Source organism: Priapulus caudatus, unplaced genomic scaffold (assembly GCF_000485595.1).
Source record: "Priapulus caudatus unplaced genomic scaffold, Priapulus_caudatus-5.0.1 Scaffold1126, whole genome shotgun sequence".
In the NCBI taxonomy this organism is placed as follows: domain Eukaryota; kingdom Metazoa; phylum Priapulida; class Priapulimorpha; order Priapulimorphida; family Priapulidae; genus Priapulus; species Priapulus caudatus.
In genome coordinates this window covers 13,656-33,894 of record NW_014578187.1, presented here as the reverse complement: position 1 = coordinate 33,894, position 20,239 = coordinate 13,656, and the positions used below count along the sequence as shown (strand labels likewise).

The following is a 20,239-nucleotide window of genomic DNA, read 5'->3' as shown; positions in this document are numbered from 1 at the left end:
TCACAGGGTAGTGACTAGGGTAGTCACAGGGTAGTCACATAGTAGTGACTAGGGTAGTCACATAATAGTGACTAGGGTAGTCACAGGGTAGTGACTAGGGTAGTCACATAGTAGTGACTAGGGTAGTCACAGGGTAGTGGCTAGGGTACTGGTAGTCACATAATAGTGGCTAGGGTAGTAACATAATAGTGACTAGGGTAGTCACAGGGTAGTGACTAGGGTAGTCAGAGGGTAGTGACTAGGGTAGTCACAGGGCAGTGATGCTGGAGACACACTGCACTGCTGGGATCAGAGCTTAGTATTAGGTAATCAAATTTGACATGTTTCAGTGTAAAATAAAATTACTCACACTGACACGTCGTCAAATAACATTCACATCTATCAACCTCTTTACACCGAGCCGGCACAGTGTTTGGAAACATATTTCTGATTGGCTAAACATGCCTACCGAAATCGGATTGGTTCTCATCGACCCGACGACATTGCACGAGATTCTATCCGTTTAACGAGCAGTCGCCGTGACGACTGACGATTCCTATTTGGCGCATCATTAAAAAGGTCACCGCCATCAACACTTACGAAATAGTCATCTTCACAGTAGGGCTTCCCTTCGACAGCGTAGAACGGCACTCCTCGTAACTTTTTAGCTGCAAACGCGCAAACAAAACCCGGTTGATCTCGTCGTCCGCTACACACATTAATCAATCACATTAATTAATTAATTAATTAATCAATCACATTAATTAATCGCATTAATCACCCGACGCGATAGATCGACGTTGCCGCGGGCAGCAGCGTCGTGAAGGCTTCGTCGGAAATAACCTGCCAGCGCCTCACTCAAAAACGCTCAGTCCTACTTTCATTCCGAACCCTCAAAAACACGAAGAAATATTTCGGTCAAGGCGGCACTCAGCTGCGCGGTCTTGAGTGCACGGTTTTTATATTCAAGCATAAGAACTCGGTAGCACACCTTGTGCAAAATACTGCTAACAGATATCGCCCGTATTATCATATTGTGCTGAATACCAAAGTGAGCACAGACTGTACTGTAGCGAAATTACCCCACACAGTTACAATCGTATATATGATAATGCAGAATAAGGGTGGACAGTTAACTGTAGGCCGATTACAGTACAGCCCAGCAACGATTCTAGACAACCCTCAACTTCTGCAGACGCTACATTATCCGCCGTTGCCGGTTGCTACGGTGATGCGTCTAGGAAACGGCACGCGATTCGCGACCGTTCGAGTGGCATCGGCTCATTTTACACACGGCTCGCAAAAACACAAGATACACCCCACGCCGTAAAACTGCAAAGGCAAACACTCGTCTTCCGATTATAGATGTGCCTGTCCAGAGACGGAGGCTGCAAGTAGGGCTCCAGGCTTCCACCGCCGCGGCCTAAAAAAGCCAGAGAGTCTGTAATATTTGAAACAGCACGCGCGAAGAGCAGCTGGCAGCTCTCACTATGCCTCGATCGTTTACGGACGTAAGATTCTAATACGCCGTAACCTTTACACGCGCGCACGTGCCTGCGGATACCACCACAGGAAGAAGATGCGTGAATCCTAGCAAATCAAAACCAGATGCGAAGTCGTAACGCATCTATTTCGCCTGCACACCAGGGGGCATAATTTGCTTTGCACATTAGGCGAGAAGGCACATGATTAAGTCGAACTAAGTTTTAGAGTTCTATTAATCTCCAATTTTTACACGTCCCACCGTCTTAATTATCACTTCGCAGATTGCTAAAGCCAACTTGGATATTAATATCTCACTGGGCACGGTTATGTGGGAGGCAGCCATGGTCGCATGCTCGCTGTTAACTCGCCTGTACTCTCAGAAGCTGCGCTGTGGTCTCCTACATGTGGGGAGTACATTCCCCGACCCACTAACCTGTATTGCTGGTGGGTGGGCTGGTGGGTGGGCTAGCGAATTGCATGAATCCGTAACTCACCCAGTACATGCTACGACCACTGATGATAGTCAATAATTATCATCACTCACCACATATGGTGCAGGTGAAACACCCGATGTGGAACATCTGGTCCATGGCAGAGCAGCCAGTGCCATCACCTTGTATCTTCTTGCCACACTTTGCACACACACCTGTGTATATCGAGCACCAGCCGGTCAGCAGATGTTAACATATGTTACAGTCAGTGGTTGTCGCTGAAGTTCGAGTGTGATATGGTCAGAACGTGGATATGGATAATGGCAGGAGTTAATGAAGACAAACTTTTTGTCTTCATTAACTCCTGATAATGGTGATGGTGTGATGTGGATGGTGAAGATGGATATGGATGGATGGATATGGTCAGTCTATATTATACACTCCTGATATGGTCAATGGGTGTAAGACTTTACAATATGAAAGTAAGTGGCTATTACAAATATTACAATGTGACCAGCAGGGGTGACAAAGTGACAACATGAATGTTGCAGACATTGCAAAATGGTGGCAAATGAACGTTGCAAATTTCAACATGTGACAGTTAGCAGGCATTACAGATGTCACAACACAATGGTTAGTGGGTGTCACACATCTGACAACACGACAGACAGTGGGTGTTACATGTTACAGTTTTAATTTTAAAGCTAGATTCAGGAATTATGTAATCATTTCCCATTTCAGGCATAACTCCCATAACAACTATATAAAAGCTCTGATTGCTGAGATAGCTAATATCAGGGGTTAATAACGACAAATTGTTGTCAAATGACAAATGTCAAATAACAAATGACATTTGTCAATTGACAAATGTTTGTCATTATTTACCTCTGCTAACATGTAACATTAAAGATATCTACAACAGACGACACCAAATACCAGACATGTCAATATGATCAGGGCCATAGATGTCAATATCATTAATCCTGCGATGCCATATATATATACGAGATAATCGCATGATTGGCATGTCAGAGCAACAGATGTGTATGCAACTATGCATGCAAGCCGTCTTGGCTATAATCATATTTAAATCTTCTGCACATGCTGAATACCAAGTTCACTAACGACTAATGCTATACTTTCAATATACTGATGCAGTAATCAGACATTTTGCCGATGAACAAAGACTGAAGACACATTAACCAAAACATTAGCAAAACAGCGAAATTTAAACACTGAAATCGGAACGTCCATGAAACATAAGAAAAAGTATATATGGAAGCTAGGAAGCTAGGTAGTTAGGACGCAGGAATCTGCTTGCTGTCTTCTTTCAAACAGAATCATTGCTTCCTGCAAACTCTATTAATTTTTGCTTGAGACCACCAATAAAAGTCAGACAGACATACAGAACTTAAAAACCAAACTCATACTTACTACCAGGGGTTAATAACGACAAATGGTCATTATTAACAATTTGACAATTTGCCATTATTAACCCCTGTTACTACGTGGTAATGCTAGACCCAGAATAAAAAAAGATAGATAGAAATATGGCACCTACCGACGGTTTCGCACGTACCAAAAAAGTCTGGGTCGTTGCCCGAGTCCATGCTCTGCACGAGCAGGTTCGTCAGAGCATCCAGCTCCGCCTCCTTGCCGTGCCGCACCGGTGGTGCCCCGACCGGCGCCCCCACCGGCGCCGCCACCGCCTGCAGCGACGGCTTCGGTGCGGTCGCCGGCGGCGACGTAGGCGTCACGCTGCGGTACATCTGCTGCTGCTGCTGCTGCTGCTGCTGCTGTGGCTGCTGCTGCTGCGGCTGCTGCTGCTGCTGCTGCGGCTGCTGCTGCTGCTGTGAGGGCGGTACGTATGGCGTCGGGTAACCCCGCTTCTTCACTGCAACATGGCAAGCGGACGACGTCAGTACAAGTCTCGCGTGTCCGGTCGCCACGGCAATGACAAACCTGCCGGCCGCGCAGGAAACCGCGACAACGATGACGCGCTGCGAACGCTCGGCAGATCACGCTGCGCGGGAACGCGTTACCACGGCAACGGCGACACGTGTTAACGACGATGTGTCACGTGTCTAGGGTCATCCTCCATGTAAACACCTCACGAGAATGCGACGCCAAGGCGAACGCCGTCGACTTTCGCGGGCTTACATGTTTTACATGGGCTGACGAGTGAAGCCTGACCCTACAACCTAACCATACGCGTTCACATCCTCCCTCTAATCTACTGGGGGGACCCGCTGACAACAATAGAATATGATCGAGGTGCACCACACGCGACTATAGTGCGTGTCACTACTATGGCGGCCGCTTACCTATCACGGGGCTGGGCGACCTGACCGTGGGCTGCTGACTGCCATATGTCGGCTGTGCCCCGGGGTAGACGCGGCCCATCTGTGCGGACGGAGGGGATGGCGGCGGAGGTAGGTCCGACGGGGGAGGTGGGAAGCCATCGTTCACCGAATAGTTGGAATATGCCTGAGGGGGAGGGGGCGGGGGTAGGTCGTCGTCCGAGTCCTGCGCGTAGTGGATGGTCCGGTGGGAGGTCGTTGTGGAGGCCATCGGTGACCCGCTTGGTCCTGCAAATAGGAGTTATTGGGCACGAGTGAGACATGTGTACATGATACGGGTATGGACACACTGGATGTAACACAGTTTAAACACACAATGTGCACATGTACGCCCTAACGTGCACACGTACACGTTACGCACATACACAAATGAACGCATACACACATACACATACGCACGCACACACGCACGCACGCACGCACACACACACACACGCGTGCACGTACACCCAAGTATGTTGGCTTAAATCAGTAAATGCCCATTACATTCTTCACTAAAGGCTTGGGACATTCTTCTTAAATTCTGGTTTCTCTAATGGCCCAGCATACGTTAGCTGGGCATGTCATAGCCATTTGGGCCACCAAACACAAGCCGCCCCCCCCCCAATCAGACACGCACGCATGTGCACACTCAAGAAAGCACACACACACACACACACGCACACCCGGCCTTGTAAGAGCACACACACAGACACATGGAAATGGACACAGTGACAACTAGCGACAAGATCTGCTTTCATAGCTGCGGCGGCTCCGCATTGGCTCTAGACAAGCCACCGAAGCCAACATTAAACCCCCGCAATAACAGTGCAGTATGATTCGAGTGTCATCACATGTACACACCTCCCGAGCACATGGCAACAGCTAGCAACAGCTGCCGCTGCTGCAGCTAGTGCTGCTGCTCGCCACAATGTCACGTTGACTCTAATTCCCTCTCTGCCACTGCACCCTACTGCCGACGGCCTCATCTCACGGCTACGCCTCACTCACAATTCTTTAATTGAATCTCCCCGCATCCACCAATAAAGGCAGCTGTTTTAATTTATTAATATTTTTACAACCCCACACGCGTGCAAATAAATCTCGAGATAGAGCGTAAATGTTTAGTCTGATTGCACGCGGGGTCAGAGCAAGCGAGTTTAGTCGCGTGGGGTCAGAGCAGGCAAGTTTACTCGCGCGGTGACCCCGTAGACAAGCGAATTAGACAAGCGACCGCGTGAAGACACGGCACAGCTGTGCGCAAAAACACTTCAAATGTCTACGTCTAAAATGTCTTCAGCTTCACGGTCTTCACCCCACACCCAACCCCTCCCTGAATCACGCGCACGCAAGCACGCGCACGCTTGGTGCAAGCTTTATCAACGTAACTCCTGCAATGCGAACACCCCCCCCCGTACAACACGACCCGCTGATTGCAGAGTTACTAAGTACACCCCAGCTTGTTCATAGGGTCACGCACTCCCCATCCTGCTCTTGTACCCCACCCCACCCCCACCAACACCACCCTCTGGCTGAGTAGCAACGTGTTGGCGGCCCTGAGATCGATCCCGTTGATGCAAAGCGCGTTTTCAAAACAGAAGCTGCTGCGTCAGAGAAGCCCTGCAGGGAGAGAGAGTGAGAGAGTGAGAGAGAGAGAGGAAGGGAGGAAGCATCCACAGGGTTTAACGGGCATCGTCAGCTTCCCAACCAGCACACAGGGAGAAACACGTGTCCTCTCTCTCCCTCTCTCTTTCCCTTTCTCTTTCTCTTTCTGTCTTGCTCTCTCTCGCTCTCTCTCTCTCTCTTTCTCTCTCTCTCTTGCTCACCTATACGTCGGTCCCCACCGTTTCCCTCACACTCTCACACGAGGCGGCGCAGTGCGTGCGTGCGTGCGTGTGTGCGTGCGTGCGTGCGTGCGTGCTTGCACGACTTTACGTTGCGACATTTACTGGTACACTGTACGTGCGTACGTGTCTGCGTGCATGTGTGCGCGTGTGTGTACCGCTCAATAATGTCCCAATGTAAAGTCCCACACGCTCTTGAGGGCGTGTACGTGCGTGACCCTAGTGCGTGCATGCACCTCAATAAATTGCCCCACGCATTCAACCGATGCGGTTTCTCTTTATACCCCGGTTACCCGGTATATATATATATACTTGTCTGTACCAGGCTCTCCCTCAAACTCAGCAGTTAGTCACGCATGTATCAGACACGCACGCACCCACGCACGCACGAACTACCTCGACGCCACAATTACAGTGTCCGTGTTATTAAAGTGCCTGCGTGGGCAGGCAGCCCGGATACATCGTGTGGGTGCGTGTGTGTTTTGTGTGTATTGTGTGGTCGTGTATAACCCCATTGTAAACTGCTGCCACACCCTACGCGCAAACTTTACGCGCGCGCGCGCACACACACACACACGCACGCACGCACGTACGCACACACACACACAGTCACACACACACCACGCACGCACACGCACGCACGCACGGCACGCACGCACGCAGCGCACGCCCAACACGCACGCACACACACCACACACACACACACACACACACACACACACACACAGTCACACACACGAGCAATGTCCAAGAAACAGTGCCCGGATACGCATGCACAGCTTGCTATGGCGTTGTTTGTTGCTTAGTACTCTTCTCTCTTCTCTCCCCCTTTTCACTCTGCCACCCCCTACCCAGTCGAGGGGCACCGATAACAACCACCGATAACTCCGCGAGGGACAAGTGGAAATGTGAAATTTCTGTAGTATAATGAGTGAACAAAACAGTATAAGGTGAACTCATAAGTTTCTATAAATAATCTATGTATAGGATCAACACTACGATAACGATACGGGTAGTGATATTGGGCTTGTTTAAAAGGTCAGGTTTAATAGGGAATAGAATGCCGCGTAAACAGATGTTTATCGGCGCTCTATCAAGCCTAGACTATCAATATTGATAGACTCCTGATTTTATATAGCTGCGAATTACTTGTGGACGGTAGACTGGTGAAGCGTATGCCAGCATACAGATAGATATTACCAGGAGCGTATAATGACATTTTGTCATTATACGCTCCTGATATTACTAGCCTTTCAATGGTAGGTGCAGGAAATGTAGGAGGCAGTCCATGTAGTAGATAGCTGTATAGGCTAGTTGGCTATCATTTATGATCTCGGATTCGATGATTCTCGGACGACTCACGGATTGATTATGATTCGAGACTGATGTGATAAAATGGAGCATGCGTATGCGGGCAGAAATTTCAACGCACAGCTTAGTTTTAGCATTGCAGGTAATAAGTACGGGTGGTTGTTATGTAGTGGCCACCTCTTGGTCTCTCTTTCTCTGTCACACACACACGCACACACACACACACGCACGCACGCACGCACGCACGCACCGCGCGCGCGCCGCGCACACACACACACACACACACACACACACACACACACACACACACACGCACACACACACGCACGGCTTAGTTTTAGCATTGCAGGTAATAAGTACGGGTGGTTGTATGTAGTGCCACCTCTTGTCTTCTCTTTCTCTGTCACACACACACACACACACACACATCACACACACACACACACACGCACGCACACACACACACACACGCACGCACCACGCACAGCACGCACGCCACGCACGCGGCGCGCGCGCGCGCGCGCGCGCACACACACACACTCCCCCCTCTCTCGCTCCCTTGTAGGTGCTCAATCACTGCATCTCTCTTCTCGCTTCCTCACTGGCGCACCTCCCCCTCCCCCGTTCCCTCTCGCTCTCCCCCTTCTACGCCGGTGCTCTCGACCTTTACACGTCTACCCCTACAGCGGGCGAGCGTGGGAGCGATATAACGTGAGATACCTGATGACGTTTAAGGTTACATCATCCGCTAATCTGCAGGTGTAGGCTGCGAGCACCGTGCAAACTGAACGCACAGTGTAAGCGCGGCGGGTGTCTTGTATGCACTAGTGCTTTGTGTTGGCGTGTTTTTAAAATGAGCTTTAAAGTAAACATTCGCGAGCAACTTCGGCTGAACGGTACTCTCTAAGATAGCTTGAGTACTCGAGAAAGGCAGCTGCTATCAAGACGATACTATAACACGTAGAAGGCGAGCTAAAAAAAATCCCAAAGTTCGTTCGAGGCTACTAGTACTTTAACCTCTTTTTTAAAATTTATACTTATACTGTTACTCGTGTATTTCTTACGTAAACAAACAGCTAGAATAATTCACGGAATTACCTATCTCTATACGTAATCTCAATCTAACATAAATATTTAGGAGGATATATCAACTTTGTCCCACCGCACCACCACAGTTTCTCAGCACATTCTTCACTTGCACAAGTAATGTAGTACCTCTCACCTTCCCTTTCACACCTCCCTCCCTCCCTCTTAAAAGTTTGCAGCTAGAACTTTTACAAGAAACCAATTGTAGATCATAGTTAGCAGCTGTATGCCCGATTCGCATCTCTTCTCAGCTCTGTGTGTATATTTTGGTGGCTTCAGCTATCGCATACAGCGGGAGGCATGAGTGTGCACATGCAGCTACTGATATGCTGCTGTGTTGAGTACTTTGCGCGCGCGTTCTGTGAGTGCTGAGTGTGAGTGTGAGTGTGGAGTGTCGTGCTGTCGCTGTGAGTGGTGTGTGTGTGTGTGTGTTGTGTGTGTGAGTGTGCACATGCAGCTACTGATGCTGCTGCGTGTATGAGTACTTGCGCGCGCGTGTGAGTGTGAGTGTGAGTGTGAGTGTGAGTGTGAGCTGTGTGCTGAGGGTGCTTTTGTTGGGCGGGTGTGTGTGGTGTGGTCGTGGTGTGTGTGAGTGTGGCGTCGAGTCCGCACCGTGCCTACGGCGTAGGTGTGAGTGTGCAGTTGTGATGTGTGGTTGTCGAGTGTGTGTGGTCGTGGAGTGTGAGTGCTGAGGCTGAGTGTGTGTGGTGTGTGGATCGTGAGGCTGGTGAGTGGTAGTGTTGAAGTGTGAGTGTGTGTCGTGTGTTTGTGCTGTAGTGCATGTGTGCTCTGCGCGTGTGCGTGTGTGGCATGCGTGTGCCGTGTGTAATGTCGTGTGTGACAGTTGTGCGCCCGCGGTGTGCGTGTGTGTGTGCGTGCGTGCGTGCTGTGTGTGTGTGTGGTGTGTGTGTGTGTGTGCTGTGTGTGCGTGTGTGTTGCGTGTGTGTGTGAGAGAGACACAGACACCGAGGGAGTGAGCCTGGATGGGTTCGCTTGTTGCTTATGAACTCTCGGGCGGGAGTTACTAGCCCTGCCGTACGCCACACGTTCCCGATGCGTGCACCACGCATGTTTGATGCTGTACAATGCAGCAGCATCCGCTGCCCGCAGCAACGCTCACAGCTGTGGGGCTTCTTCTTTCCAGCGGTGCTGGGATTTTGCATTGGTGGTGGGTGTGGGGGTATGTGCACAAGAAGGCCCGGTTATTATGGTAGCCGATATCGGCGCAGCAGCGTCGGTAGGGGATTCTGACATTACACAGGCAGTGGCTTATCAATTACCTAATGTTTGTTGACGTAGGGTTCTGCTGTTTGCTAATATACATGCAGAGAGGCATGCTGCATGTGGGTTATGAAAGTGCAGGTTTGGGGTCTTGCTCATCTAGTATGCTTGTGTGTACTTTTGAGGCTCTGGGATCGAGATGTCAGTAAGACAAACATTCGCCCTCTCCTCCACCAGCACGGCACGCACGCACGCACGAGAGTCGCCGCTCACTCACTCACTCACTCACAATCCACTCACTCACTCACTCCTCACTCTCTTTCTCTCTCTCTCTCTTTTCTCTCTCTCTCTCTCTCTCTCATCTCTCTCTCTCTTCGCTCTCTCTCTCCTCTCCTTTTCTCTCACTTCTCAACTCCCCCCTCTCTCTTCCTCCTCTCTCTCTCTCCCTCGGTCTTGTCGAGATCAAGCGACGCAGTCAATAACAGTTTTCCTGCCGGCCTTGCCCTCGCCGGCGACGAAACCCTCGCAAGGGCAGCCCGCCAATCAGGCGCCGGCAGCGCGGCAGCAGGGAGCGAAGCTCACGTCAAAACACATGTACGAGCTTAGTGTACAGGTGTTACGACAGCCACGCCGCATTCACACACACACGCACGCACACACACCCGACACTATACGCACCACACACACCCACAGGCACGCCACGCAACATCCACGCGGCACGCACGCAGCACACACAAGCACACGCACGCACGCACACTCATTCTACGCAACCGGGTGCACTGCGAGGTGAGAATCAGCCGATGCAGGAACGAGCGCTGCGAACGAACTAGCAAGCGTTGCGAGAATAAGTGAACCAAGAATAAGTGGAATGAGAATAAGTGATGCGAGAATTAGTCAACACAAGAATAAGTGGAATAAGAATAAGTGATGCGAGAATTAGTCACACAAAGAATAAGTGGCATGAGAATAAGTGATGCGAGAATTAGTCACACAAGAATAAGTGGAATGAGAATAAGTGATGCGAGAATTAGTCACACAAGAATAAGTGGAATAAGAATAAGTGATGCGAGAATTAGTCACACAAGAATAAGTGGCATGAGAATAAGTGATGCAAAAATTAGCGGAATGAGAATAAGTAGCATGAGAATGAGCAATGCAAGAAGAACCGCACAACAACATAAATTTCGGAATCAAAACATCAAAATCAATCATTAACAAAAAATATTTGAACTTTTTTTAAACGATATATAGAATTATCTAGAATAGTCCATTCACCTTAAAAATCTGGGCAGGGAACATATCGCTCTTTCATGGCAAGTTCAAAAAGTTGAATTTGGTGGTCGGGCAGAGATGAATAACAAAATCCAAGTATTATAGATGCTTAAGTGAGCTTTTCTTAGCCACTCTCAGCCATGTACTTCAAATGTTCACCACCAAGGCCAGAATGGCAGGTACACACACTGCCAGAAACGGAGAGGCAAACACTTAGAGCCGATAATACTGGGATTTCAGGAAAACCGAAAATATCACTGACAGCATACAAGTCTCTGCAACTCTTTGTTAGGACTTTGACCATAAGCCAGAGGGCAACAGTCAGCCTCAGCTGTCTTTTTCCCATCCACACTAAAGATACACCGCATTCAACACAGTGGCGTAGCTAGGATTTTTCAGCGAGCGGGGGGGGGGCGCACTGGGAGGCCTTTACATTTCGTGGGGGGGGCACAATATATAAACTTTCTATTAAGCGTACGCATGTGTTTTTAATTCAATTTATTTTTTATCAAGCATGAATTTTCAGTGGGGAGGCACCTGGGGGGGGGGCACAGAAAATTTGTGGGGGGGCTCGTGCCCCCCCAGGCCCTCCCGTAGCTACGCCCCTGATTCAACACAACACTGCTAAAGTTAAAACACGGCTAGGCGCTGCTGGCCGGCTCATCGTATGAGGCGCCCCTCGCACAGCACGCCGAATTCAAATGCAGTGTGGCAACAGGCGCGCATCGTAGATTAGCGACAACATTGACCACGGGGCCCTACACCTGCGCAGACTCCAGCCTTTCTAAGCGCAGTCGGTCATTCGATGCCTGCCCCTCGCTTTATTGGCGATGCCGCCGTGGTCAGCGAAACCGATTCTTGAAATCTGGATTCGCTCCAGCCGCGCCTCGCCACGCGCAGCCATCTCCAGTCTGATCGGAGGCTGGGGACGCTCGAATTGATGATGCACACAGACACGCAAGCGCGCGTGTGGGAAGTCGTGCACGCGGCGAGACGCACGCGCGTGCGTGCACGAAACAAATCACGCGCTGCGAACATTTACGACGTGCTGCGGATCACCACCTCCTGGCCACATCCCGTTTCGTAGAAAGCCTACGCCGCATTACGACCATGCGCTTGTTTGTTTTTGTGTCCATTGACTATCGTAGCTATCTCCATTCGTTTCTGCACTTGCAGTAAAGTCAGACGTGCGGGTATACGTCTCCGTTGACAAAAACGAAACCCGTGAAATAATTCATCGTCGAGTTTTCAATTTGGACAATTTTAACGGATAAGCCGAGCGAAACAAACTAATAAAATGGGGATTAACAAACTAACTGCGAATAGGGGAAAATCGACGGATAATCCAATGCTGCTCTCCACGTCTCACCTCTATGTGATTGCATCTGAGCTGTCTGTATGGTCACTGTGGCACTGTGTGGCGCGTACTTTGGCTTCGGGGGCACCATCGGGCCGGCCTTCTTGGTCGCGTAGGGGACTGCTGTAGCTTGACCGTCGGCCCCTTGCCGACCGCTGACCTCCAACTGACCAAACTGCCGCTCAAGGCGCTGCTGCGTCGTTGACATACTGGATGTGATTTCTGCAGCAAAGACATCGAACTTAAAACACAGGCGCAAGGAACGTTTTGCAAATGTCAGATGATGAGCTGGCACACATGAACATAAATGGCAGTAGTGGAACTGTGCCTAGGCTGAGGAAATTCTATACAAACATCAATAATTAACATTTCTTAATAAATTTCTTAACAGGTCGCCGCATGCTAATTTTCCACCAAAAAAAAAGAAATAAAATCTCACATGGAAGTCGAAATCTTGTAATATGTCATGCGCGTGAAATTGGAAGAAAACACTCGACATGCCGGTATGGTGCTGCCAACAAAAATCACACAGACAAGCACCTCGCGAAATACTGCGCACTGGCTTGAAACCTCACTAAAACCATCCAAGAGAAACACTCTTGACCAGATTTGTAAGGCTGTGCTAGCAATCTGGTGTGGGAACAAAGTGAGCCGCCACAGATGGCCAGCCACAAAACGCCTACAGGATGACGTAGTGACATATTATACCACATAGCATAGCCACAGCATACCTGGCTACCTTATGCTCCTCGCATCCTTACTGCTCATAAAATCAACAGTGAATCAGGAAATTACTTGATTACTGTGCGCTACATGTACAGCCCACAATTAACGCAATTGATTAAACATCAGCCTCTCCATTCTCCCATGAATGAAATCCACATTCCGGATTGTTTTGGGCTGCAGCGAACTGTCACTGCCATTCATCAATGCACTACAGCTAGCCTATCACCAGGATTAATTAACAGGTAGCTCTAGCCAATCAGCGTTGCAATTAATGACCTTACAAAAATCTGAAAATGATTGGTAAGAAAGTACCACGAAGTCAATAATTTGGCTTGCACAAACAGATAGGTATATATAGAACACGACCTCACAGGGTGTTCCTGTGTGCAAGTTTGTATCTAAGAGTCACAAACACCAGAAGCAAGTCTTACATGATCGGCTGAACAGCTGGTCATTTTTTTCAAATCCCTAAATGGATAAAGCTGTCAGATGCCAATCAGTCCGTAAGATGAGGAATCTGAATGTATACACGTTCATAAATGACCCAGTGCTGCTAAATCTGCTGTAGCGGCAAAATAAAAGGCAAAGAAACAGGTTTTCCAAACATTGAGATGATAACGTTTTTTTATAATATTCAAGATGTAAAAGCATCGATTCAAACAAGTGGAAAACCGATATGATTATAATAAATGATCCAGAGAGACAAAATCGAAAATAAGTGCGAGCTGGCAGAAAAACTGAAACAGACTACCTGTTTACCTCTAATTTCCATTACAACTTACAAGTGTTTAAACTGAACAGTATTTATTGACCTCTTCAATTAACCCATTGCTGAATCATCACCAGGCTGACATTTTATCTGCCATGGAGATTCATTAGATGCATAAATAGTGTCTGACACTAACAATGCAATTTCGGAATAAAATGGTGCTGCGATTGGCCATGGAAAAGCCTTACATTTCTTGGACTACTCACCTTTCCCAAGTCATCTGAGAGTAAAGACTTGAAAGATGTGATCACATACAGAGAATTGTGGCATGCTGCTCAGATTTCTCCACTGGTTGCAATGTTAGCATTTAAAAAATTCCTTACCTTGTCACAAACTGAGTTCGTTAACCTTACCGATAGAGCTACGGTAGTTCACATTCTATGGAATCAACGATTAGGCAAGGGTTTATAATACTTTGAGAAGAAATCATAAGTGTTCTCGGTGCTAGTGTTCTCTATTATTATACTTTCTAAGTGGTCCATGCATGCAACTACCAAATGTATATATATACACATCAAGAGCAGATAATACACATAATGTGTATTATCTGCTCTTGATACACATTACAGTGGATGTGAATACACAAGCACGGTACGCACACACAGGCATGCACTGATCCCTGGAATGGTACGGCAGAACTACTTCCTGGATGCCTTTGATCAACTACTGTATTCATAACCTGCATGTGTGCACACACGTGAAGTTAAAAGTTCTTTATTACCTTGTTTATATGTGGTACATAAATATATATGTGTGTACATATATATGTGGCTATATGTGGTACATGTGGTACAGTACTCGTTTATATGTGGTACTTCAGGAAGTACTGAGGAAGTACTCAAGAAGTACTACTCAGGAAGTAGTCATTTAGTAGTTTATAGGAATTAGGATATCGTGGTCATTTTTATGCGAACTATGTCAAAGTACATAACTGAAAATTTCCTACTCCTAGTACATTGATTGAGTTAATTGAAATGTCAATAATTATTATTCCTGGCAGTGTGCGTGTGGCAAATGTGTGTAAATAATCAACACGTGGAAACTAAGAGAATTGACCCATATATATACATATATTACATATTTACGCTTCTGGCTTTCACATAAGTTTTTAATGTCGCTTTTCCCTGTAGCTAGTCACTATTAACTGTCATGATATTTACTGTGTATCTACAGGTATTAATACAGGCCTAGAAACTGGTGGAGTTATACTTTCATTACCCTTTCACTTAAACAAGTGCCGCAGAGCGACAGGGCTCATCTGGTGTCTGGTGTCATAGGTTTTTCCTATCATAACGCTATACACTGACTATCACGAGCCTAGGTCGAGCCGTTTAGATTTGTGCCGCAATTCTGCATTTCCTCCCTATAACTTAAGTTAAGGATGGAATGTTCCCCCTTCTTTTACACCTCTTGACCTTTGACCTTTGACCCCCAGCTTCGACAACCAAACTCGTTTTCGGATTACCCTCCCACGTCCCGACTTTCGAATCCGTACGTCGAGCCGTTTAGATGTGTGCCCAACTGTTGACAGACGCACGCACGGACGCACTCTCATGCGATTCTACAAGCTGCATCTGACTATGTCAGATGAGCTAAAAACATGCATATATATCCAAATGCAGAACTTTAAGGCTAACTCAGGTCGCCCTTACGACCTAGTCGCTGACAAAATTTGAAGATCGTACGTCAAAAACTGGCCAGATCGTCGATAAAAACATCGGCGACTAAACTCGACATGAGTTCTCTCATGACCGAAAATACGGTCGCCGACTGCGATCGCAGGAATAGAAACGGTTCTATTTCTATGTGGCGGTTGGCGACAAAACGTGTCGAGTCACATGATTACCAAAAGTCACGTGATTAACAAAATGGCAGCCTACACAGCAGTGTACAAGGAGGGATTATTGCACAAACCTTTTCTCAAATATATATTAAGTTTTCCGTATATCACAGGCAATTTTTTAAATTCTTTTTCTGCACATGATTATAACGATTTTCAGAAAATTGAGGATAGATTTACGAAGTTACCTGATGTTTACTGGTAAGCGCCATTTTGTTGGTCATGTGACTCGTTTTATGTAGACTGGTCCCGGCGTCAAGCTTGCTCTGTTTGTGCTAAAGAACTGCTTGTGCTAGTACAAATACTGGGGCCGCAAACCCGTCTACGTTTCCTGCAGAACGCTACGATCTGATCGGCGATGCCAGCGTGAAGTCACAAGGACATTTTATCAGACATTTTATCGGAATTCATACACAGAACAAAACATACCTGGATTAATTTAATAACCCCATTCTTAATCACTGCATGTCACCTCTAAAACTTACCTGGATCACATTAATAAACCCTTCTAATTTTCTAAACACTGTCACTTCTACAACATACCTTGATTTACTGACTGATTTTACTGACTTACTGTAATTTGTGATCATCATTTAACTATCTATGTTATCTATCTATCTACGTGTCTATCGATTCATGTCTATAGCTTTTTAAGCTCATTTAACGCAATTTTTATTGAGGTTTGTACATTATTGATGGTACAAAATTTCTTTTTATTACAGGCAAGGATTCTTTCTAAAAATTCAAGAACATTTTCATGAAATTCAAGGACTTTTCAAGCACAAAATCAACATTTACTAAATTCAAGTACTTTTCAAGGACTCCCCTCAAATTCAAGGACTTTTCAAGGACTGTGCGAACCATGTCACTTCAAGTCGACGTGAGTGTTGCTACGCTGCTAATCGGCGATAAAGTAGTCGCCGATAGTCAAATCGTAGGGCGACCTGAGCAGGGCTTTACTGATTTCTAAGGTATAAACGGTTTTAAAAATACGACAGAGATAAATAAAACCAGGCACATATCTATCTAACTAAATATACATTGGCACGCTTAGCTCAAAGAACCGGGTATACATGGAAAGACTGTAACGTGTATAATGTATTGACGTTTACACTATATCCAGTGTTGTAACAAGTCACCCTCGGGTTGAGTCACAAGTCAAGTCAAGTCAACACTGGTCGAGTCACAAGTCAAGTCAAGTCATTTACTAATTTGCCCAAGTCAAGTCAAGTCAAGTCAAGTCAACACTGGTCGAGTCACAAGTCAAGTCAAGTCATTTACTAATTTGCCCAAGTCAAGTCAAGTCAAGTCAGACACATTGTCAAGTCAAGTCAAGTCAAGTCAAAAAATTTGATCAAGTCAACTCGAGTCACTTCTTCAGTGTTTACCAAGAGCCATTTTATGAAATGTCAGATTCCCACTCTCGCATGTAGTTTGTTTAGTTCACTTTAGATAATTTTCTTTTACTACTTAGTACTAAATACAGTTTTGTTTTATTTTTGACTGTTCTTGTTCTATTTCAATTGTTGGCCAAGTGTCTTGCCCGACCACCTGTTGAACTCAAATTTGACTTTTGACATGCATACAAATATTCATAATCTTTGTTAGCAGTACTCTATGGAACGATTTTTGAAGTGGGGGTGCTCGATTTGTTATGCTCCACGGTGGCCGATGCAGGATTTCGAGGAGGGTGGTGAGAAACTGGTGGGGGGTATGGGGGTCCTCCCCCAGAAAAGTTTGAAAATGTAGATTGCAGGAGGTGGTATTTGAGGCACTTTTGAGTACGACAATTCTCTTTTTAGTAGAACAATTCTTACGCCTGCAGCGTCGCATCGATTGATGTAGGGGGCATTGTTTAAGTCGCATTTATTATTGAATATGTAGGGGGTGACCACCTCTGGGATAAGGGTGACAGCAAAACTCTTTCTTGGAATTGTAAAAAAAGCTGCAAAAGGGTTGTAACCTGCTTTGCCACTCAATTACATAATTTAACCCATGCATCAGGTGCCATTTTGTACAGACGCACGACTATTATACTTGGCAATAATTAATTGGTAGGCTATTATATATCATCATATGTGTAAAAATATTGTTGACGTGCACGCGCAGCGTGCGCAGGGGGTGGGTTCGCTCGAAGCGCGGAAGCTCTAGCACTAATTAAAATGGGAGACGTAATAATCAGTGCTCTCCTCACACATTCTCTCTCTTTTTTCTCTCTCGTCACACATTCTCTCTCTTTTTTCACTCTCCTCACTCTCTCTCTCTCTCTCTCTCTCTCTCTCTCTCTCTCTCTGAATTAAGTTTATGTGGCATCAAAAAGTGGGGGTGCTTGAGCCCCCTAATCCCCCCCCCCCGTTCCGCGGGCCCTGCTCTATGCATGTGAAAGGACCACACAAGACTTGCCCCTATTACACACTAACGATAGGTCCGAAACTACTCGAGCAATCAATGCGCTGCTGCCTGCACTACAGATGGTCCAGGATCGTCAGATTCTGCCATGACAGCCACGGTATCACTATCAGTCAATTAATGAATATCAATAAAATTGATTCAAAGAAGATGCAACGACTGCAGATGACACGACTCTGGAAATAGACTGGAATCATGATCACACAATTCGCCGTAGTTGCCCGCGCGTGCACGTGCCTGTCAATGTTAAAACTTGACTACGGCCACGTCCGGCCGTACCGTAACTTTACTTTAGCTATACGTTCGCTGATTTCGAAGGTACACATCCATGTACGTATGTCGTACACTGACACCATATTGCACGCGGTCACCATATCGCACACGCATGAACTGCTGGAGTCAGCGCATGTGATGAAAAACAAACATGCAGCCCATGTCCTCGTCCATCAAAAAGTAAAAACAAAACATTTCATAAAACAGATTAAACTTAATAAATACATTTTAGCGAGTAACAAAATATTGTTTAATCTGTATTAGTATTTGTCATGATTTTTAGCAAATTTCTATTATGGACTCTTGATGTAATTAATCTTGCGGTCCAAGTTTCGCTAGTGCTAGCGCTAGCATGCACTAGCTGTAACTTAGAAGCACTCAAGTCATCAAATGGCGACTCGAGTCCTAACTAGTTAGTCTTATCTACTATCACTATCACTGCACTGCTGCAATCATCGACATCAGTCATTCAGTGCCAATACATGTCCGTTTGATGTTTATATTCCTGGTAATGCTAAAGTGGTCACTGCAAATATAAATTATAATCTACCAAAGTATTATTTAGTATACCAGTCAAAATAGTAACTAAGATAGATACGTTGCATACTTTAACCCACTACAGTACAGTATAAGTAATAAAGTAGTCTAGTAGTAGTAGTAGTATATATTATAAATATAAGACACACAATCTATGCCAGAGTACCGATGTCAATTGCACATTTATAAACTTACTCTGTACCTAGCCACACACAAGGGTGCAAATCCACTTTCGGCACCTTAGGTATCACGAAGTGATGCACAGATTTCTGTGTAGCACAGACTTTCCGTATATCAAGAGAAATGATGCAAAAAGCCCTAACCCTAACCCTAACACATTTCGGTAATACCGTAGGCTAGGCTAAAGGTTTACTTTATGACTTAGGGTTAGGGTTTTGCATCATTCCCTTGATATACGGAAAGTCCTGTGGCATCAGTTTGATGACACAGAAATCTGTGCATCACTTCGTGATATCTAAGCCAAGGTGCCTAGGCTAAAAAGTAAAGTGTATTTGCGCCGCCACAAGTTCCTAGCCCGACCAGGCTGTGCGACGGATTGTCTATACAAGACAAGGGTATTCTAACCCTAGCAATACCGTTTCTCGGAGCTAACAAGTTCCCTTCTACTACGTTGGTTTAACAGATACGTGTAACAGTCGGAGAGCCTGGTCGGTTTACTCTATACCACTAGGCATAGCCACAAGTTCCCTTCTCGCTTAACACAACACTACGTCCTACGACGTGTAACAGTCGGAGAGCCTGGTCGGTTTACACTAGTCACTCTAGGCACTACTCTAGTACTGCACTGCCACTGGCACTAGTCAGTAGTCGTACTATTACCGACTTGTGAGCAATCGGCTATCTCTGACCATATAATATGCCCTGGACCTGCAAGTGCAGCTACTCGAGCACACGCTACTGACAAAGGTATTACACTCACCTCGTAATGTGGATATCAAATACGTCTTCTTGCTCGATTAATTACACTACTTCCTTACACAAGCGAGTGCGGCCATTACTGTTTTCCAAATAAGGAAGTAGTGACGTGCCCATGACGTAACGTCACAGCGCCTTTTCCGGTACAAAGTTGGGCCAGTGTGATGACGCCATATCATATGCATTGAACAATAACCATAACCAAATCATATACAATATTTGTCATATCCACAGGGACTTGAGGCGAAAAAAAAAGTGTTATATATATAAATAGGGTAAAAATAGGGTATATAAACCCTAACCCTAACCCTATTTATATATATCACTTTCTTTTTTTTTTCGCCTCAAGTCCCTGTGCTGTGGTCATATCAACCTCATAACCTCATTTCTCTTCACTTTATTTTTGGTAAATTGCAAATTTGCA

At 46.3% G+C, this 20,239-nt stretch overlaps 1 protein-coding gene across 2 annotated transcripts in view; it reads right to left on the bottom strand.

The window, feature by feature from the left end:
* Nucleotides 1-19,904, bottom strand: part of LOC106815482 (lipoma-preferred partner homolog) — a 24,078-nt gene extending 4,174 nt beyond the window's left edge. The window contains exons 1-6 of one of the 2 annotated variants that reach the window (XM_014819944.1): nt 19,820-19,904; nt 12,338-12,547; nt 4,220-4,483; nt 3,457-3,789; nt 2,009-2,110; nt 580-647 (exon numbers count right to left, since the gene is read on the bottom strand). In XM_014819944.1, coding sequence (XP_014675430.1) covers nt 580-647; nt 2,009-2,110; nt 3,457-3,789; nt 4,220-4,483; nt 12,338-12,533 — 963 coding nt within the window. In that variant the 5' untranslated portion in view covers nt 12,534-12,547; nt 19,820-19,904. The remainder of the gene's footprint in view (nt 1-579; nt 648-2,008; nt 2,111-3,456; nt 3,790-4,219; nt 4,484-12,337; nt 12,548-19,819) is intronic. The other variant, XM_014819945.1, reaches the window with a different exon arrangement.
* Nucleotides 19,905-20,239: the final 335 nt, after the last annotated feature.